Here is a 19,786-nt window from a genome sequence, read left to right as displayed (position 1 = left end):
AGTTATACAAGGCTGTGTTTCTTGGCATTAAAAGGGAAAATTGAAGAATTCCGATTAACAAAGGTATTTTGGCAATAACCAATAACCAGCAAAAATTCTGAATTCTTACTATATCTGGTCCTGAATTTCAACAGCTGAAAAGCAAAAGTTTAGAGGCAGAGAGAAGAGGTATTGTATCCAGATGCAAAACTACTTTCCTATGAAAGTACAGAAAGCACTATGATAGATTTTCTAAAAATCTACGGGAACTGGGAAAACTATTCAAAATGAATCAGGTGAATTGCATTCATTATTCCCCCTCGATTGTCTTCTTGTTAATTTGGCAAATGAGAAAATTAAATTACCTTTTTGATGAATTAAAAGTATCTTGTTAATATTTCTAACCTTTTACAAAGTTAAGACCAAGCCAAATCAAAGACAGATGGAGCAATCACATCCCATCTCGTCAGTGTACCACAGAAGGCATCAGGAGCTGCTTTCCACTGGAGACAGAACTTGGTTCACAACACGTCAAACCTTCAAACTGACTTGGGTGGGGGTGGGTAATCAAGACAGAAATACGACAGTGTTTAGAATGGCAAGTTCGATGTTGGCCTGGAAAGTCACTACAGAACTGCAGTGTGTAGCAGTTAAGAGCTAGTAAGTCTTATTCTTCCCACCATCAATGCATTCAGGTGTGTTTGGGCAAATGTGCATATGAAGTCAAGTCTAAAGTAAAGGAGCGGCAGAGAAACGGCAGGAGCAGGAGGGAATGGAATGCTGAAGACACGGAGATGAGGGCATGGCTGGAAAAAAAAGAGATGAGTTGGTGACAGCAGGGGTGAGAGGTGGGAAAGACAGGAAATGGGAAGGAGGAGCCAGGGCCATCCAAGCGGGATCTGTAAGCCAAGATAAGGAATTTGGACTTCATCCTAAGAGCAATGGAGGACCTCTGAGGGACTTTAAATAGGGAAGTGACAAGGATTGGACATGCATTTTAGAGACTGTGCCTGCATTAAGGAGAAGAGATGAGAGGGAAGAGCAGTCAGGAAGGCATTACAGGTAAAAATGAGAACATATACTATCCTTCCATGTCCACGTTTCTGAAATCCTATACCAAAATCTGAAATCATATAATAAAGTGAAATATCAGATGGAAATGACAAATTGTAATTTTTGATAAATTTGGTGACAAATTTTATCCAATGGAACTTGACTATGGGATCAAAATCCCTGTGTCTCGGGCAATTTCTGCAACACTGTCTAGCATCTGTCTAAAGTAGAAGAGATTTAGGATGTGATGGTCATGTATATCACTAACCTTTCAAAGCACTTTTGGATCAAATAGGTTTTCTTTGTTAGGGATAATGAATTTTTATGTCTCTTGATATTTCTGGGAAACAAGTAATAGCCCAAGACCTAGGAATCTTCATAATCTCTAGATCTTGATACATGGTTGAATTCATGGCTTATTTTTGCTGGAAAAAAAAACCTGTTTTTCTTAATAGGAGGAACTTATCCTAACTAGGTAGCTTGATTTTTTTTTTTTATCCTATCCTGAAAGATCGAAGAATGTTGGGAAAGAAAATGACTGAAGGTTATCCCAGCAAAAGTTAATGAGTTTGTAGAATTTTGGAGCTTGGGATTGAAGGTTTTTCTTTGGTCAAGAAAAATATAGCATTCATTTCAGTTTTTCCCCCCCTTAAACTTGAGGGCACAGTGTGTTCTGATTCACACTATTATCTATGTTAGGTAAATAATTATGAGATATGTTCTAGGAATAGCTGATAAGAATGATTAAAAATGCTGTCTCTAGCTTCCTTAATGTTTTAAAAATCATTCTGCTTTCAATTTTTCAATTACCATAATAAATCTCTCTTATTCCTGAAGGAAATCATGGGAGAGGAAATTCAGTTGGCTTTCCTTTGAGAAGGGAGATAAACCAAGACTTCCAAGACAATCTATCACTTAAAAGACATCCAGAAAAATAAAAGCTGTCTTGAGCTATCTACTTTGTCAATTTTCTCCAAAACTCCAATTTAAACTTTGAATAATACAGTCAGTCTGCTTCAAATAAGATTAACTAGATAGATTCTAACTGGATAGATTCTCTGCAGGCACAGCTTCAGGCAAACTCATTTTTCCCTTTTCTGACGTCTTAGTCTAACCTCAAAGTGCCAGACCCGGGCATCCTGACAGTCTTGACTGGAAGGTGTCTGCTCTCCTTGGTTAGTGCCTGGAAGCCTGGCTTCAGTGATTTCCTGCCTCTGAGAGCTGGACATGCAATAGCACCATCAATGTTGATCCTCTGACCTGAACACTGGAGGCAGTTAGGAGGGATGTGGCAGTTTTAGAAAGAAAACTCAAGGCTGGAACACCTCCATATTGGTGGGTTGGTTTGCTTTTCCTGTATTTTAATCCAACATTTATTGAACAGCTACATGCATGCACTGTGTCAGTAACATGGGAAGTTTAAAACATATGTAAGGACCATCTCTAAAACTTCCCTAGAAGTTTTTAACAGCTGGGGAGATGAGACACATATTAAGCAGTAAGACTGTGTTTGCAAATGAAAAGCAAAGCAGACTTTTGGAGCATGGAGCAGGCAGACAGGTGCCTTTCAAAGGTCAAAGAGGTGGGGAGGAAACAGATGATGGAGTTACAGAGGAAGGCTTCGGAGGCAGACGACAGAAGAGAAAACAGCAACCCAAGCCAAAACACAGAGGCCCGAGAGCAGTTAGCACAGTCCGTCTAGGGTTTCTCTCTGTAGGAGCAAGAGTGACCAGACGGGGAGCAGGACAGGAGATCACACTGGGAAGGAAGGCTTGGGCTGTACTGTGATAAACCGTGTTTCCTGCCCAGGAGCCTGATCTAACATATCAGCAATGGGATGTCATCTAGGGCTTTCAGTGAGAGGGTGGCATTCACTTCATACATGGTTTTTTTTTTTTTTAAAAAAAAATGACTTTTAAGTTAAAAATGAAAAAAGAAGATGACAGAAATGAGGATGCTCTTACACCGGACGCTAATGTCTTTCTTAGAGCTAGGAAGCTCTTCCTTCAACGCTGTCCAACATGCTAGTAAAAGAACCAGATGGAGAAGTGTCTGTCCTGTGCTGCGTAAAGGAATCTCAGGATTCTTTCTCTGGTGGTCCCTGAGTCTTGGGAGCAAGCAGCTTAATGAGCTTTGGGAGTCAGGAGACACAGAAAAACACAGCAACAACGGCTTTCACAGGCCACACACACATGGCAGGTGACATAAAACAGCTGAGCCATCTCAGCTGTAGCTGCCTGTCCCCACCGCTGGATCCCCAGACCCACAAAGTTCCCAGGAATCACCCTCTCCAGGTCTGCCCAGCCTCCCTGAAATTTGGATAGAGTCAAGATTGGAAAGTCAGTGACCCGCTCAAGTTCACTCAATCGGGCAGAATAAGAACCGGAAGCTCTTGTGTGCTTTCCTTAAACATCAAGGGTCCTTATCCGATGTGAATCTCCCATTTTTATTTTCCACACTTTCAACTCAATTTTGGAGTTCAACGTCTCAGCTACACTTTCCAGATCCTTCTCTTCCTGTGAACCCTCTAAAGGGGACCACAGGGAGGGGGAGCAGGAGTCCAGGCCCGGTAGGTGAGCAGGTTACCCACAGGTTAGGTTATCAGGGTACTGGGTGGCAAGCTAAGAAACAAAGAAGCAGAACAACCAGAGGCAGGCAGTTAGGTCTGAGGACCTGCTCCGTGGAGCTTTGCATTAATTACAGGCACAAAATTGGCAAAATACACTTGCCATCAGCTATTGCGGCAAGGGGATAGGGCTGGAAGGCTAAGGAAGAGGCTTCATGGCCTTTGGCTGTGTAGGAAGGGATTGTTGTCCATGCTTTGGCTTCGTGGGGACACTTTTCACCTCCACTTTCAAGCAGGAACTGACTTTTCATGTTAAGTACATTAAACTCTATCCCCATTTTTTGTCTGATGGGGATTCTTTTGAGCTGAAGATCAGCTCCTGAGCTGTGTTTGGATCACATTACTGTGGCATGGAGGAAGTGGCTGGGTACCAAAGAGAAAGCAATTGCCAAAGAGAACACAGAAATAGGCACAGCAGGCTTGGGCTGGAGAGGCAACAGCAACCTCGCAGGGCCCAGTGTGGGGAGGCAGAGGCCAGGAAATAGTTGGGACGGGACATCACACACAGGAGCTGTGCTGTGAGCACCTGTATGAGCCAAGACCAGGATTCAGAAATAAGGACGAAGGAGACAGCTGGTGGAGAGGACGCACACACGGGGAAGAGGATGCAGACAGGACCGGGATGATGCCCTTGTCCATTCGGGCTAAGAGTCACCACCCATTCCCAGTGGGGAAGAATTCCAGGTTCATACCCACAACCCCTCATTCAATCCTTCTTAAGTTCAGAGCCAACTTCACCTGTGGCCCAGGGCACCCACTCCGCATTTGTGGTGACCCTGCCACGCTCCCTGCTCCGGGCTCCCACTTCTTTTCCCAGCAGAAATCCTATTTTTCCCCCTTCAGGAGCCTTCTTCCAAACTGTTTCGCAGGACTTTACAGGGCACTTTCATTTGTAATCTGAATATCCCTACTTCCAGGAAGGTTAAGTTCACTTTTCTTCCAGAAATACCTGGAAGGAGTCATGGGGGTTTGCTTCAGAAAAGCCCCCATACTTTTTAGAGACCCCCCCCAACCTCTGAACAGGCCCAGCTGCCCACACTGCCGCCCAGCCCCGCTGGGTCACCACTCCACTCCACTCGCGTTCCCCTGGACCACAGCCCTCCTGTCTCTGGAGCCCACTTTGCTCCTGGGGAAGGGTAGGTGGGGAGACAAATTGGCTCAGGCAGGTGCAGGCTCTCCCTGCCCTGTCTGTATTCACAGGGATTTCCTCTCAGGACTCCTGCAGTTTTTCCCTGCAGTCTGATTTCTTTTGGGGACACCCAGTCCAAGCCGAAACATTTGAATATATATCGCTCTTCAGCTCCTATAGAGCTCCTGCTCCATCAGGCGCATCAAGAGGAATGACTGCACACTGGTCTGAGTGGCAGTTAAGAACCTTCCAAAGTTCTATGGCAGTTAAGAGGGGAGTCTGCCTGGAGCATCATAGCTGACCTCTGGGTCAACGGTCATGAGTTCTAAGCTCCTCAGCTCTGGTCTTGGATTAAAAAAAAATGCCCTTTTCCATGCATGTAACAAACCTCATATAATTTTCATTTCCAAGTATTGTGTTCAGTCATACCCAGTATGTTGTTTTGCTATTTTCACATAAAATACTGAGTTAAGGAATGCCAGGAAATTCTCTCTGCCACACTTGGATTGGCTAGACCTTTAGACTAGGTTCCCAGAGTTGACACGCCCAAGGTGGGCAGCACTGTTGGGCTAATGAGGATCATTTCTGCATGGGGTGACACAGGGCCAGCAGGGAGAGGTTGTGAGCAAAGGGGAAAGTTGACTGGGCAGGGATCAGAACATCAACAAGGACCGCAAAGGGCTCAGAGTTCTGATACACCTGCATAAGGGCAGGAAAAGCACGCGATTTTATCTTTTTATGAGGGACACTGATGTGCAGTTTTCTTTTTGTATTAGTTTTGGTATCAGGTTAATACCAGCATCATAATATGAGTTGGAAAGTGTTTATTTATGTTCTGTTTTCTAGAAAAGATTGTATAGAGTTGGTGTTAATTCTTCATGCATTTGGTTGAATTCTGCCATGAAATCATCAAGGCCTGGAGATTTTCTTTTTGGGGAGTTAAAATTTTTATGAGTTCAACTTCTTTATTTAGTTACAAGGCTATTTGAATTATCGATTTCATTTGGGTGACATTTGATAGTTTGAGCTTTTATGTATGTATGTATAATTACATATAACATTATATTAGTTTCAGATTGCAATATAATGATTTGATATTTGTATATATTGTGGCATTATCACAACACCTGTCACTATACAGAATTACAAATACCTTGTATGATGAGAACTTGTTAAATTTACTCTCTTGGCAACTTTTAAATATGCAATACTTTATTATTACTATGGAGAAGGAAATGGCAACCCACTCCAGTATTCTTGTCTGGAGAATCCCATGGGTAGAGGAGCCTGGCAGGCTACAGTTCATGGGGTCACAAGAGTTGAAAACAGCTTAGTGACTAAACCACCACATTATTATTAACTAGAGTTACCATGCTGCACATTACCGTCCCTTAACTTACTCATCGTATAACTGAGGATCTGTGCCTTTTGACTTCCTTCACATATTTTGCCCACCCTTCGCCTTTGGCAACCACCAATCTAGTCTCTGCTTTGCGGGGGCGGGGGGGGGGTTTCATTGCTATTGCTGCTATTTTAGGCTCCACATATTTGTCTTTGTCTGACTTATTTCACTTAACAAAATGCCTTCAAGGTCCATCAATGGGGTCACAAATAGCAAGACTTCTTTCCTCTTTACAGCTGAGTAATATTCCATTGTGTGTGTGTACCTTCTTCATTCATTCACCTACAATAGACACTTAGGTCATTTCCATATCTTGGCTATCATAAATAATGCTGCAATGAACATAGGGGTACATCTATCTTTTTGAGTTGGTATCTTTGTTTTCTTCACATATAAATACTCAGAAGTGGAACTCGTGGATCATTAAAAAAATTTTTTTTAGCAATCTCTAAACTGTCTGGGCTTCTCTGGTTCCATTCTTTCCATGCCTCTGGCTAGGGCATTGGCTCTGCTCCTCTCAACATGGAGCTTCCGTCACTGAGTCAAAGCTGCTGTCCAGTTGTTCTGTGTCCCAGCCACTGGGACAAGGCAGAGACTCTGGAGTCTTTTAAACACATGGCTTGGAAGCTGCTCAAATTGCCTCTCACATCCTGTTGTCAGAACTGAGTCTTTTAGCCACACCTGTCTGCAGAGACTAAGGAATCTATTCTCCAGCTCCGTGTCCATATGTCCAGCTAACACTTGGGGTGTTCTGTTAGTAAAGGAGAACAGGCATGCAAACACAGGGGCAGGGGTTCATAACCAGTTAGTGACATGAATATTCAGGCGTTCAGCTTTACAAGACAATGCCAAATTGTTTTTCAGGATGGTTAAATCAATTTATACCCATCAGCAGGACAAAAATTTCCATTAATACACATCCCAACAATAGCTGATACCACCAAATGTCTTATATATTTATTTTTAACCCATTTAACAGGTATATAATATTTCATTATGATCTTAAGTTGCAGGTCCTTGATGCCTAATGAAGGTGAATGTCAATATTTTCCCTTTAGTGAAATAAATTAGTTGTTCAAATCTTTTGCCCATTCCTTCCCACCCTAGCCCCAACATGTTTTGTTTTTGTTTTTTGTTTTTTGTAGGAGATTTTTAATTTCGTATAAAATTTTAAATACTGATCATTTGTCGGTTATGTGTTGTAAATATCGTCTGCTTTTAGGGCCTCTCCTTTCACTTTATGATGTCTTTTGTTTAACCTAAGCCCTTAACTTCAACAACATAATTTTGAATATTCTGCAGTTTGAGCTCTAAGTCTTGTTTAAGATGAATTTGCCTACTCAAAGGTTGTAAAAATGCTCTTTCATTTCCTTCTAGAATTTTAACTTTAGTTAAGCTATTAAAATATCTAGAATCAATTTTTTGTAAGGTATGAGATAGAAATCCAATCTGGCCTGTCTTTCCTGTGGATGTGAAGTGTCACTTTTATCACTTAACTTTCTATGGAGGTGTGAGTCTTCTTATCAGCGCCACACAGATCCACTGACGGATACTCCATCCTTGCATCCAGTGAAACAACGTTCTACTTTACCATAGACTCCTAATGAGTTTTGAGATCTGGTAGGTCAAGTCTTCTCAAGCATATTCTGGCTACTTTTTTTTTCTTTTGCTGTTTTTTTCCCTACATTCTATTCTTTTAGAATAAATTGTCAAATTTCTCCAACAAAATGTCAGTTTGGATTTCAGCAAACATTGCAAATAATGTACAAATAAACTGGTGGAAATTGATATCTTTACAATATTAACAAATTTACAATCTTTACAAAAGTACTGATATCTTTATAACACTGAATCTCTCTATTGAGTATCTTTTCATTTAAGTAATCTTTAATGTCTTTCAATAACATTTTAACATATTCTCTGAAAAGGTCTCTGTATACAGTACAATCTAGATAGCATATTCAAAAGCAGAGACATTACTTTGCCAACAAAGGTCCGTCTAGTCAAGGCTATGGTTTTTCCTGTGGTCATGTATGGATGTGAGAGTTGGACTGTGAAGAAGGCTGAACGCTGAAGAATTGATGCTTTTGAACTGTGGTGTTGGAAAAGACTCTTGAGAGTCCCTTGGACTGCAAGGAGATCCAACCAGTCCACTCTGAAGGAGATCAGCCCTGGGATTTCTTTGGGAGGAATGATGCTAAGGCTGAAACTCCAGTACTTTGGCCACCTCATGTGACGAGTTGACTCATTGGAAAAGACTCTGATGCTGGGAGGGATTGGGGGCAGGAGGAGAAGGGGACGACAGAGGATGAGATGGCTGGATGGCATCACTGACTCGATGGACGTGAGTCTGAGTGAACTCTGGGAGTTGGTGATGGACAGGGAGACCTGGTGTGCTGCGATTCATGGAGTCGCAAAGAGTCGGACACAACTGGGCGACTGAACTGAACTGAACTGATAGTTTGTAAAATTTATTCCTAGGTATGCTTTTTTTGTTGTTATTAATTTGGTTTCACTTTTAAAACTATTAGGTAGTTAGAATAGGAAACAGGAGTCCAAAATGGCAGTGGCTAAAAAGACAAGGAAGAGAAAAGCCCACGAAAATAGAACAAAGGAAGGTCCGAGGACTGGAGTGAGGACCTCAGGTAGAACAAACAACACTCCTGGCTAGCCCAATTTACGTAGGGCAGGCCCAGGGGGAGAAAAAACATATAAAAAGAGGAGCCAAAGGGCTGGGGTTCTCTCTCCTGCATGCTGGCACGCTCCCCCACTCTCTTTACGTCTTTGGGTTGACATGCTCTCATGCCTCGAGGATGGGTCTTCCTGCTATTTTCTAAATAAAATAGAGCTGTAACACAGAGCTGTAACACTGATTTGTCTAAGAGCTATAACATGGTCTGAGACCTGAGAACTATAACATGGCCTATCCAAGACCCGAGAGCTGTGACACGCCGGGGGCTTTAATGTCTGTCACTCCAAATCTTTGTTGTGACGAGACCGAACTGAGAAGCATACACTCTCCTGACAAAACTATAATTTCTAACTTGTTATAGAAATTGTGTAGAAGTGAAACTGACTTTTGAATATTAATTCTAAACTTGGTTACCTCTGCTGCTGCTGCTGCTAAGTCGCTTCAGTCGTGTCAGACTCTGTGCGATCCCTACCAGGCTCCCCGGTCCCTGGGATTCTCCAGGCAAGAACACTGGAGTGGATTGCCATTTCCTTCTCCAATGCATGAAAGTGAAAAGTGAAAGTGAAGTCGCTCAGTCGTGTCCAACTCTCAGCGACCCCATGGACTGCAGCCTACCAGGCTCCTCCGTCCATGGGATTGTCCAGGCAAGAGTATTGGAGTGGGTTGCCATTGCCGTCCATGGTCACCTCTATTATTGATTAATATAACTTGTAGGTTGTTGGGCGTTTTTATGTACACAACCTGATGTGAATAATGACATTATTCTAACGTGTCATTTTCTAATTACTCTAGTGTGTCATATTCTAATTCCTTTCTAACCCTTATATTCTTTGTTTCTTCTTCTTGTTTTATAGCTCTGGCGAGAATCATGAGAACAGTGGAATGGGTATAGTAGAATTGGGCACCATTTTCTTACTCTTGATTTTCAAAGAAATGCTTTTAATGTTTCACCCTTATGCCATTAGGTTAGGTTTTGAGTGGATAACCTTAATCATAATAAGAGCATTCCCTTATATTTCTTACCTTGAATTTACGAAGAGTTTCTTTTTTTCTTTAATTGTGAATATGTGTGGAATTTTACCAAATGTACTCTGTGCCCCTACTGAAGTGTTAAGTGAAGTTTTTCTGTGTTAATGTGATGAACTATGTTTAGAGTTTTGCTTCTTTTTTTTTAAATGGTAACCATTCCTGTATCTGTAGAATAACCCCTACTTGGTCAGAATGTAGTATTTATTTTTCATATTACTGGATCTAGTATACTCTTATCATCATGTCTAAGATTTTTTTCCATGTAGATAAATGAGTGATGTCATTCCATAATTTTAATTTATTATACAGTACTTGTCTGACTTTGGTGTCATAGTTCTCTGGCTCTTAGAGACAAGTTGAATGACATTCCCCTAGTTTTCTGTTTTCTGGAACAGTTTATATAATATGAAATTGCTGTCCTTGTAGACAATAATGAAAATTCTGGAGTTTCAGGAAAAAAGTTCCAGTCTACCAATATGTGCCACAAGCACTGAAGTTTTCTTAACCAGCATATTAAATATTATATTTAAAATACGATAGTTTTGGAGAAGGAAATGGCAACCCACTCCAGTTTTCTTGCCTGGAGAATTCCATGGACAGAGCTCTGAGCCTGGTGCACTACAATCCATGGAGTCACAAAGAGTCAGACATGACTGAACAACTAAGCACAAGGTAGTTTTAGACAGTATGAACTGTAGTGGCTCTCCAGTTTACTGTAACTTTATTGAAAGAGCTTTTGATTTTTGGCGTCCAAATGAGGAACATGAAGGTAGTCCACTGGAGAAAGTTCCAGTGAGCCTGGTACATGCAAATGATAATGCTGGTAGCTGTTTCACTTGGGTTGAACAGACTACAAAAACCATCATCAGAATCTTCTCTAGTCTCAGTATATGCATATTCATGTGCTTTAACAACATCCAGACCCTGTCCAGATAGTCTTTTTATTGTCATGCAATTTCTATTTTCTTTTTCATAGGCTTTGATCCTCTCCAAAATAAGTCTCAGTCTTTGATCTCCCATCAATCATTGTGCCCATCTGTCCAATTTTTTTACCTTGTTTATTGTAGCCAAGTGTTGATGTCTTGTATTGGACACTGCTTAAGTTTGCAACAAATGTCTGAATTATTGCTTGTAGGATAGAATTTTTGTTTATGGGTGATTTACAACAAATTTAGATCTCTTTTGTGATTCAGTTTTGAAAATCATATTCCCAGAATGAAATTTTAAAAAATAACTTTATGGAAGTATAGCTGATTCAAATGTTGTGTTAGTTTCAAATATACAGCTAAGTGAATCAGTTATACATATACATATATCCATTCTTCTTGAGATTCCTTTCCCATATTGGTTATTCAGATCAGATCAGTCGCTCAGTTGTGTCCGACTCTTTGTGACCCCATGAATCGCAGCACGCCAGGCCTCCCTGTACATCACCAACTCCCAGAGTTCACTCAGACTCACGTCCATCGAGTCAGTGATGCCATCCAGCCATCTCATCCTCTGTCGTCCCCTTCTCCTCCTGCTCCCAATCCCTCCCAGCATCAGAGTCTTTTCCAATGAGTCAACTCTTCGCATGAGGTGGCCAAAGTACTGGAGTTTCAGCTTTAGCATCATTCCTTCCAAAGAAATCCCAGGGTTGAGCTCCTTCAGAACGGACTGGTTGGATCTCTTTGCAGTTCAAGGGACTCTCAAGAGTCTTCTCCAACACCACAGTTCAAAAGCATCAATTCTTCAGCGCTCAGCTTTCTTCACAGTCCAACTCTCACATCCATACATGACCACAGGAAAAACCATAGCCTTGACTAGATGAACCTTTGTTGGCAAAGTAATGTCTCTGCTTTTGAATATGCTATCTAGGTTGGTCGTAACTTTCCTTCCAAGGAGTAAGCATCTTTTAATTTCACGGCTGCAGTCACCATCTGTAGTGGTTTTGGAGCCCAGAAAAAAAAAGTCACCCACTGTTTCCACTGTTTCCCCATCTATTTCCCATGAAGTGGTGGGACCGGATGCCATGATCTTCGTTTTCTGAATGTTGAGCTTTAAGCCAACTTTTTCACGCTCCACTTTCACTTTCATCAAGAGGCTTTTGAGTTCCTCTTCACTTTCTGCCACAAGAGTGGTGTCATCTGCATATCTGAGGTTATTGATATTTCTCCTGGCAATCTTGATTCCAGTTTGTGTTTCTTTCAGTCCAGCGTTTCTCATGATGTACTCTGCATATAAGTTAAATAAAGAGGGTGACAATATACAGCCTTGACGAACTCCTTTTCCTATTTGGAACCAGTCTGTTGTTCCATGTCCAGTTCTAACTGTTGCTTCCTGACCTGCATACAGATTTCTCAAGAGGCAGATCAGGTGGTCTGGTGTTCCCATCTCTTGAAGAATTTTCCACAGTTTTATTGTGATCCACATAGTCAAAGGCTTTGGCATAGTCAATAAAGCAGAAATAGATGTTTTTCTGGAACTCTCTTGCTTTTTCTATGATCCAGCAGATGTTGGCAATTTGATCTCTGGTTCCTCTGCCTTTTCTAAAACCAGCTTGAACATCAGGAAGTTCACGGTTCACATATTGCTGAAGCCTGGCTTGGAGAATTTTGAGCGTTACTTTACTAGCATGTGAGATGAGCTATTACAGAATATTAAGTAGAGTTCTTTGTGCTGCACAGTAGGTCCTTGTTAGTTATGTATTTTATATATAGTGGTGTGTATATATAGTGGTGTTAAACTCCTAACTTTTCACTTCCCTCCCACATTTCCCTTTGATAACCATAAGTTTGACTTCAAGATCTCTGAGTCATTTCTGTTTGTAAATAACTGCATTTTATCTTTTTTATTAGATTCCACATATAAGTGATATCATATAATTTTCTTCGTCTGACTTCACTTAGTATGATAACCTCTAGGTTCATCCATGTTGCTGCAAATGGCATTAATTCATTCTGCAATGGCACCCCACTCCAGTACTCCTGCCTGGAGAATCCCATGGACGGAGGAGCCTGGTGGGCTGCAGTCCATGGGGTAGCTGAGGGTCGGACACAACTGAGCGACTTCACTTTCACTTTTCACTTTCATGCATTGGAGAAGGAAATGACAACCCACTCCAGTGTTCTTGCCTGAAGAATCCCAGGGATGGGGGAGCCTGGTGGGCTGCTGTCTATGGGGTCACACAGTCGGACACGACTGAAGTGACTTAGCAGCAGCAGCAGTATAACATTGTATATATGTATGACATCTTTATCCGTTCCACTGTAGATGAATATTTAGGTTGCTTTCATGTGCTGTTTACTATAAACAATGTTGCAGTGAACACTGGGGTGCATGTATCTTTCTGAAAGGTTTTCTTCAGATATATGCCTAGGAGTGGGATTGCTGGATCATATGATGGTTCTATATTTAGATTTTTAAGGAACCTCCACACTGTTCTCTATAGTGGTTGTACCAATTTACATTCCCACCAACAGTGTAGGTGGGAATGCACCTACATTTGCTCCGCACTCTCTCCAGCATTTACTGTTTGTAGATTTTTGGATTATGGCTATTCTGACCTGTGTGAGGTGATAACTTCATTGTAGTTTTAATTTGAATTGCTCTAACAATTGGGGTCGCAAAGAGTTGGACACGACTGAGTGACTGAACTGAACTGAAAAATTAGTGAGGTGGAGCTTTTTTTCATGTGCTTTTTGGCCTTCTGTATATCTTCTTTGAGGAAATGTCTATTTAGATCTGCTCATTTTTTGATTGGGCTGTTTGGCTTTTTTTATATTAAGCTAATGAGCTTTCTGTATATTTTGGTGATTAATCCCTTGCCAGTTGTTTTGTTTGCAAATATTTTCTCCCAGTCTGTGGGTGGTTTTTTCACTTTGTTTATGGTTTCTTTTGCTGTACAAAAGCTTTTACATTTTAGTTAGGTCCCATTTGCTTATTTTTGCTTTTATGTTCATTAGGAGGTGGATCAAAAAAGATCTTGCTTCAGTTTGTATCAGAGAGTGTTCTGCCTATGTTTTCTTTTAAGAGTTTTACAGTATCTGGTCTTTATTTCGGTCTTTAATCCATTTTTAGCTTATTTTTGTGTATGATGGTAGGGAATATTCTAATTTCATTTTTTTTTACATATATCTGTCCAGGTTTTCCAGCATCACTTATTGAAGAAACTGTCTTTTCTCCACTGTGTATTACTGCCTTTGCAATAGATTAGTTGATCACAGGTGCACAGATTTATCTCTGGACTGTCTATCCTGTTCCATTGATCTATATTTCTGTTTTTGTGCCAGTATCATACTGTTAAAAAAAAAAATGAAACCATTCCCTCTAAGATCAGGAACAAGCCAAGGATGTCCACTCTTGCCACTTTTACTCAACACAGTTTCAAAAGTCCTAGACACAGCAATCAGAGAAGAAAAAGAGATGAAAAAGAAGTAAAACTGTCATTGTTTGCAGATGATATGATACTATCCATGGAAAATTCTAAAGATGCTATCAGAAAACTACTAGAGCTCATCAACTGATTTGGTTAAGTTGCAGGATACAAAACGAATACACAGAAATCACTTGCATTTCTATACATTAACAACAAAAGATTAGAAAGAGAAATTAAATAAATAATCTCATTTACCAGCACATCAAAAAGAATAAAATACCTAGGAATAAACCTAAGGAGGCAAAAGACCTGAACTCAGGAAACTATAAGCTGCTGATGAAAGAAATCAAAGATGATATACACAGATGGAGAGATATACCATGTTCTTGTATTGAAATAATCAATACTGTCAAAACGACTACATTACCCAAAGCAATCTACAGATTCAATGTAATTCCTATTAAATTACCAATGGCATTTTTCACAGAACTAGAATTTAAAAATTTTAAATTTGTATGAAAACACAAAGACCCTGAACAGCCAAAGTCATCTTGAGAAAGAAAAACAGTGCTGAAGGATTCAGATACCTGACTTGAGACTACACTACAAAACTACAAAAGGAGATCTTTGAACTATCCTTGAATAATCCTTTCACTAACAGAACTTTTCTTCAGGCCAGATGAAACTTCTGCCTGCTTCAGCTGAATGAAACTTCAGTTTCAGGTCAGTTCAGTTCAGTCGCTCAGTTGTGTCCGACTCTTTGCGACCCCGTGAATCGCAGCACGCCAGGCCTCCCTGTCCATCACCAACTCCCAGAGTTCACCCAGACTCACGTCCATCGAGTCGGTGATGCCATCCAGCCATCTCATCCTCTGTCGTCCCCTTCTCCTCCTGCTCCCAATCCCTCCCAGCATCAGAGTCTTTTCCAATGAGTCAACTCGTCACATGAGGTGGCCAAAGTACTAGAGTTTCAGCTTTAGCATCATTCCTTCCAAAGAAATCCCAGGGCTGATCTCCTTCAGAATGGACTGGTTGGATCTCCTTGCAGTCCAAGGGACTCTCAAGAGTCTTTTCCAACACCACAGTTCAAAAGCATCAATTCTTCGGTGCTCAGCCTTCTTCACAGTCCAACTCTCACATCCATACATGACCACAGGAAAAACCATAGCCTTGACTAGATGAACCTTTGTTGGCAAAGTAATATCTCTGCTTTTGAATATGCTATCTATATAAAAGATAGATTTGCATGTCTTTCAAAGACATTATATATTGTTTACGTCTGTGGAAAAATAAAAATAAACTCAAGAACCCAACAAAATTAAAAGACACACTACTGTTATAAATTCTCAATAGCAAAAACGGAATTATATTTATATCAAATATATAGGTTGCCGATCTTGAAAATATGGTACAGTATAGGAGAAACGAACATGGATGTCGCAGGAAGATCAAGCGGGATATAATAGATATACCAAAGAAGGGAGTAGCTGGACTTAGGCTGGACTGTGATGCTAATACTGTAAATCTGGCGAGAGAGAGCTCTGCTGACGGAGCGGACAGTGTACCAGCTCAGAGCGGAGCTTCTGTTCAGTCGTCTTCTGTGAGGCCCCTGACGTCAGTAGACGGTCAGCTAACAAGCCCCGCCACACCATCCCCTGATGCAGGCACTTCTCTGGAAGACTCTTTTGCACATTTACAACTTGGTGGAGACAGCATAGCGGAAAGGAGTCATAGAGGGGAAGGAGAAGAGGAGCATGAATCACCATCTTCAGGCAGGGTACCAGCACCAGACACTTCGATTGAAGAAACTGAATCCGATGCCAGTAGTGATAGTGAGGATGTATCTGCGCTTGTTGCACAACACTCCTTGACCCAACAGAGACTTCTGGTTCCTAATCCAAGTCAGACAGTATCTGATCGATCAGTGGCAGCGGGTGGAACAGTGAGTGTCAGATCTCGAAGGCCTGATGGACAGTGCACAGTAACGGAAGTTTAAATAAAAGTTTTCAGATCCATGCTCAAGATGAAAATGGTTATCTGTAAATTTTTGCCCATGTAATATTATACTCATCCCAAGTAGTGCATTTTGGGAGTTGGGGTGGGAAGGGGTATGGGAAGGATAGACTTGTAATTAATATGTCTAACACATCTCTGTTGAGAAATTTATTTAATATAAAGAACTTGGGTGTTAATAGTTGAGAGCTATTTAGTAATAACGCAGTTTTCTTGAGGTCTGTTTATTTTATAGTTTTTTAAAATACCTTCAGTTCTTTTGGCCAGCATGTGTGTATGTGTGCATTAATGGTCCTCATCTGACTATTTCATTGGTTCATATTTTTCTGCATGGATTGACGTAAAACCATTACCAAAATTTGGCACCTACAAGATGTCTGGTATCATTATGAACAGAAAGCTTAAATAACGTGAGAACAAATGTGAATTTGGGGTTTTAAAATAACAACTACTTAACAGTAAAGTTACTGAAATGGAAATGTAAAGGAAACAGCTTATAACTTATGTTTCAGAATCTTGTTTGTAACACACTTCATGGCGTTCTCATAGGCTTTGCTGTCTAGTCCTTGTAGTTAAGAGGTTTCTCTTGATCCACATTTTTTTTTTGATTACAGACTTTGTAATTTAATAAATATTAGAATTTATCAAAAAAAAAACAAATATATAACTCATAGTCAATTTTCAACTGAACAAATGTTGACACTGCCTGTGGTCCACTCTAACATATGATTGAAATAATCTGTTTCTCAAAAGTGTGGTACAAAGTGCCCATAAAAGTGAAAGTGTTAGTCACTCATTCATATGCGATTCTTTGTGACCCCATGGATTGTAGCCCACCAGGCTCCTCTGTCCACTGGATTCTCTAGGCAAGGATACTAGAGTGGGTTGCAGTTCCCTTCTCCTGGGGATCTTCCTGACCCAGGAATTGAAGCCAGGTCTCCTGCATTGCAGGCAGATTCTTTACTACCGCCTCAGCCACCAGGCAGAACTTGCCCATAAAACCACGTAAGTTACATGCACACTAATGCATACTCAGTCGCTTCAGTCGTGTCCAACTCTGCAACCCTAAGGACCACAGCCTGCCAGGCTCCTTTGTCCATGGGATTATCCAGGCAAGAACACTGGAGTGGGTTGCCTTTTCCTCCTTCAGGGGATCTTCCCCACCCAGGGATTGAACTCGGGTCTCCAGTGCCTCCTGCATTGCATGCACACACCTGGCTTCATGTAATAACTGGGGAAAACTGAGTAACGTCTCTAATCCAGTTAGGGCTGAGTTTGATGTTGCACTACAGTTATGAAAGGTAACATCACTGGGGAAAGAGGGTTCACAGAACTCTATTCAACTCTATTTTTGCAACTTATTGTAAGCTTAGTTATTTCAAAAACTAAAAAGTTAGTAAGAAAACACACAGGCCTGCTGCTTGATACTTTCATGTATTAAAAATGCTTTTTGGGGGGGTCATAAAACACATAGAAAGCATGCTGCATTTACTTCTCAATTCAACTCACTATTGCTCATATTAATTAGGAATGGAGTCTTAAAAGACTTGTGTCAAAGAAGCGGTTTTCACATTTCTCTTTCTCAAACTTTGCTCTTAGAAAATCTGATCTCTGTGAAAGCAAGAATCATAGGTATTAAAAAAAAAAATCCCAGGGAGGTTAACCTACAGTTGTCTGTCATCCATCTTAACTTTACATTAGTATAATCTAGGTTTGACTGCAATTAAAGAGGTAGCAATGAATGCGATGCCCACAGACCTTCATAAAGACGATAGCTTAATCCATGAATAAGAAGGAGCATTATTGTAGCAAATTGTATTGCAGGCGTTACACTCTCAGGTTTCTAATACTAATTTAAAATCACTTTGATTCATCTGGTGCCAAAGTGTCACCATTCCATTCTGATTCCCGGAGTTCCAAAGATAATCCTGTGCTTCAACTTGAAAGCTCTCTGTCTGCTCCCAGGTGTAGAGGCATCTTTGCAGCTGACTGGAGGAGGGTTTTTTTTTTTGTCACCTCTCCCGTCTGTGCTGCACTAAGTGTCATCTCTCCCACTATGTGGCCCTCCGTTTGTCATTTCAGTGGACGGCTAGGCAGCTGTTAATAATGGGAGTCTATCCAGAAACATAATCAGAGACCACATTCAACAGCAGCTCAGAAAGTAGTGACTAATGTGAGGCTTTTAGAGCCTATTGAATGTCATCCTTTTCAAAGAGGAGAGTCAAAGTGACTTTGTGAAATGACACAGTTCTCTATCCACTCTTTTTTTCCCCCTGAGATATAAAAGATCCAGTTTCATTTATGTGTTTATTAAAAAAAAATCTAATAGATACTTCAAGTCATTGGGCTACTTTAAATTCCAAGTCTCTAATGTTTTGAAGTTGAAATGGCAGAAACATTTTTATACACTTGGTGATTTCTTTTTCTTTCATGGGTTTCCCTGGATGTCTCAGGCTGGTCAACCATATTTATGTGCCTGAAATCCTTGTGACAGACACAAGGATGGGAGAAGAAACTTAAGCACCAGTGGAATATCTGATGCTACCACAGGTCTCTGAGACAGAAAGAATGAGCATGCTCTCCTGTGCTTTTGTAGGGAGGAAAAAGAGTCAGAGGGCACATGAATTGGGGCAGTATTCCAAGATGACAGGTCTTCCCACATGGTTCAGTGGGTAAAGAATACACCTGCAATGCAGGAGGTGAGGGTTAGATCCCTGGGTCAGGAAGATTCCATGAGGAGGGCATGGTAAACCCACTCCAGTATTCTTGACTAGACAATCCCTTGGACATAGGAGCCTGGTGGGCTACAGTCCATAGGGTCGCAAAGAGTTGGACACAACTGAAGTGACTTAGCATGCACGCACACATTCCAAAATAATCACCACCCACCGGGCCTCAAACTTCTATGTACACAGCAGGGGCTGACTTTGTCTTAGTTTCTTCAATCTTCCACCAAGCTTTTGTTGATTTTCATTTTCCTCACACATATACCATCTCCTTAAATTTCCGGGGAGCAGGCCATTTGGTGGAAGAAAGTTGAGTACCTCTAAAGGAATTCAAATAAATTACTTTTTTAGTACTGTCATTTACTTCATTAAAACTTGACTTTGTCTAAGTCACTTTTAGGAAAAAGAATTCTAATATTTCACACATTCCCCATATTTAGCCTATAAATACAGAATCTTATTTCCAATGACTCATCTTTGAGAAATACGTGACATTTTATAGACAGATAAACCCATGTGCACCAAAGACTAGGATCCTGATTTTAAACTCCCAGACCCCACTAGTTCCCAGCTATCCCTGCAACCCTTGATTTGACCTGCATCATCTCCAGCCTCTTAACTTTGAGCAAAGGGACCACTAATGACCTTTGTTTCAGAATCTCTTGTTTCAGAGGCCAGTCACTGGCAGCTGATAAAATATAAGGAGTAGAATCCTGTTTTGGAGAAGGCAATGGCACCCCACTCCAGTACTCTGGCCTGGAAAATCCCATGGACAGAGGA

At 41.0% G+C, this 19,786-nt stretch overlaps 1 protein-coding gene across 1 annotated transcript in view; it reads left to right on the top strand.

The window, feature by feature from the left end:
• Window positions 1-16,920, top strand: part of LOC102270709 (E3 ubiquitin-protein ligase RNF146-B) — a 45,609-nt gene extending 28,689 nt beyond the window's left edge. The window contains exon 3 of the mRNA XM_005902174.3: window positions 15,655-16,920. Within this exon, the coding sequence (XP_005902236.1) occupies window positions 15,655-16,263 (609 nt within the window). The 3' untranslated portion in view covers window positions 16,264-16,920. The remainder of the gene's footprint in view (window positions 1-15,654) is intronic.
• Window positions 16,921-19,786: the final 2,866 nt, after the last annotated feature.

Source organism: Bos mutus, chromosome 12, assembly GCF_027580195.1.
Source record: "Bos mutus isolate GX-2022 chromosome 12, NWIPB_WYAK_1.1, whole genome shotgun sequence".
Taxonomy (NCBI): Eukaryota; Metazoa; Chordata; class Mammalia; order Artiodactyla; family Bovidae; genus Bos; species Bos mutus.
The sequence above is the reverse complement of the archived record's forward strand: the minus strand, read 5'-3'. Positions and strand labels throughout refer to the sequence as shown.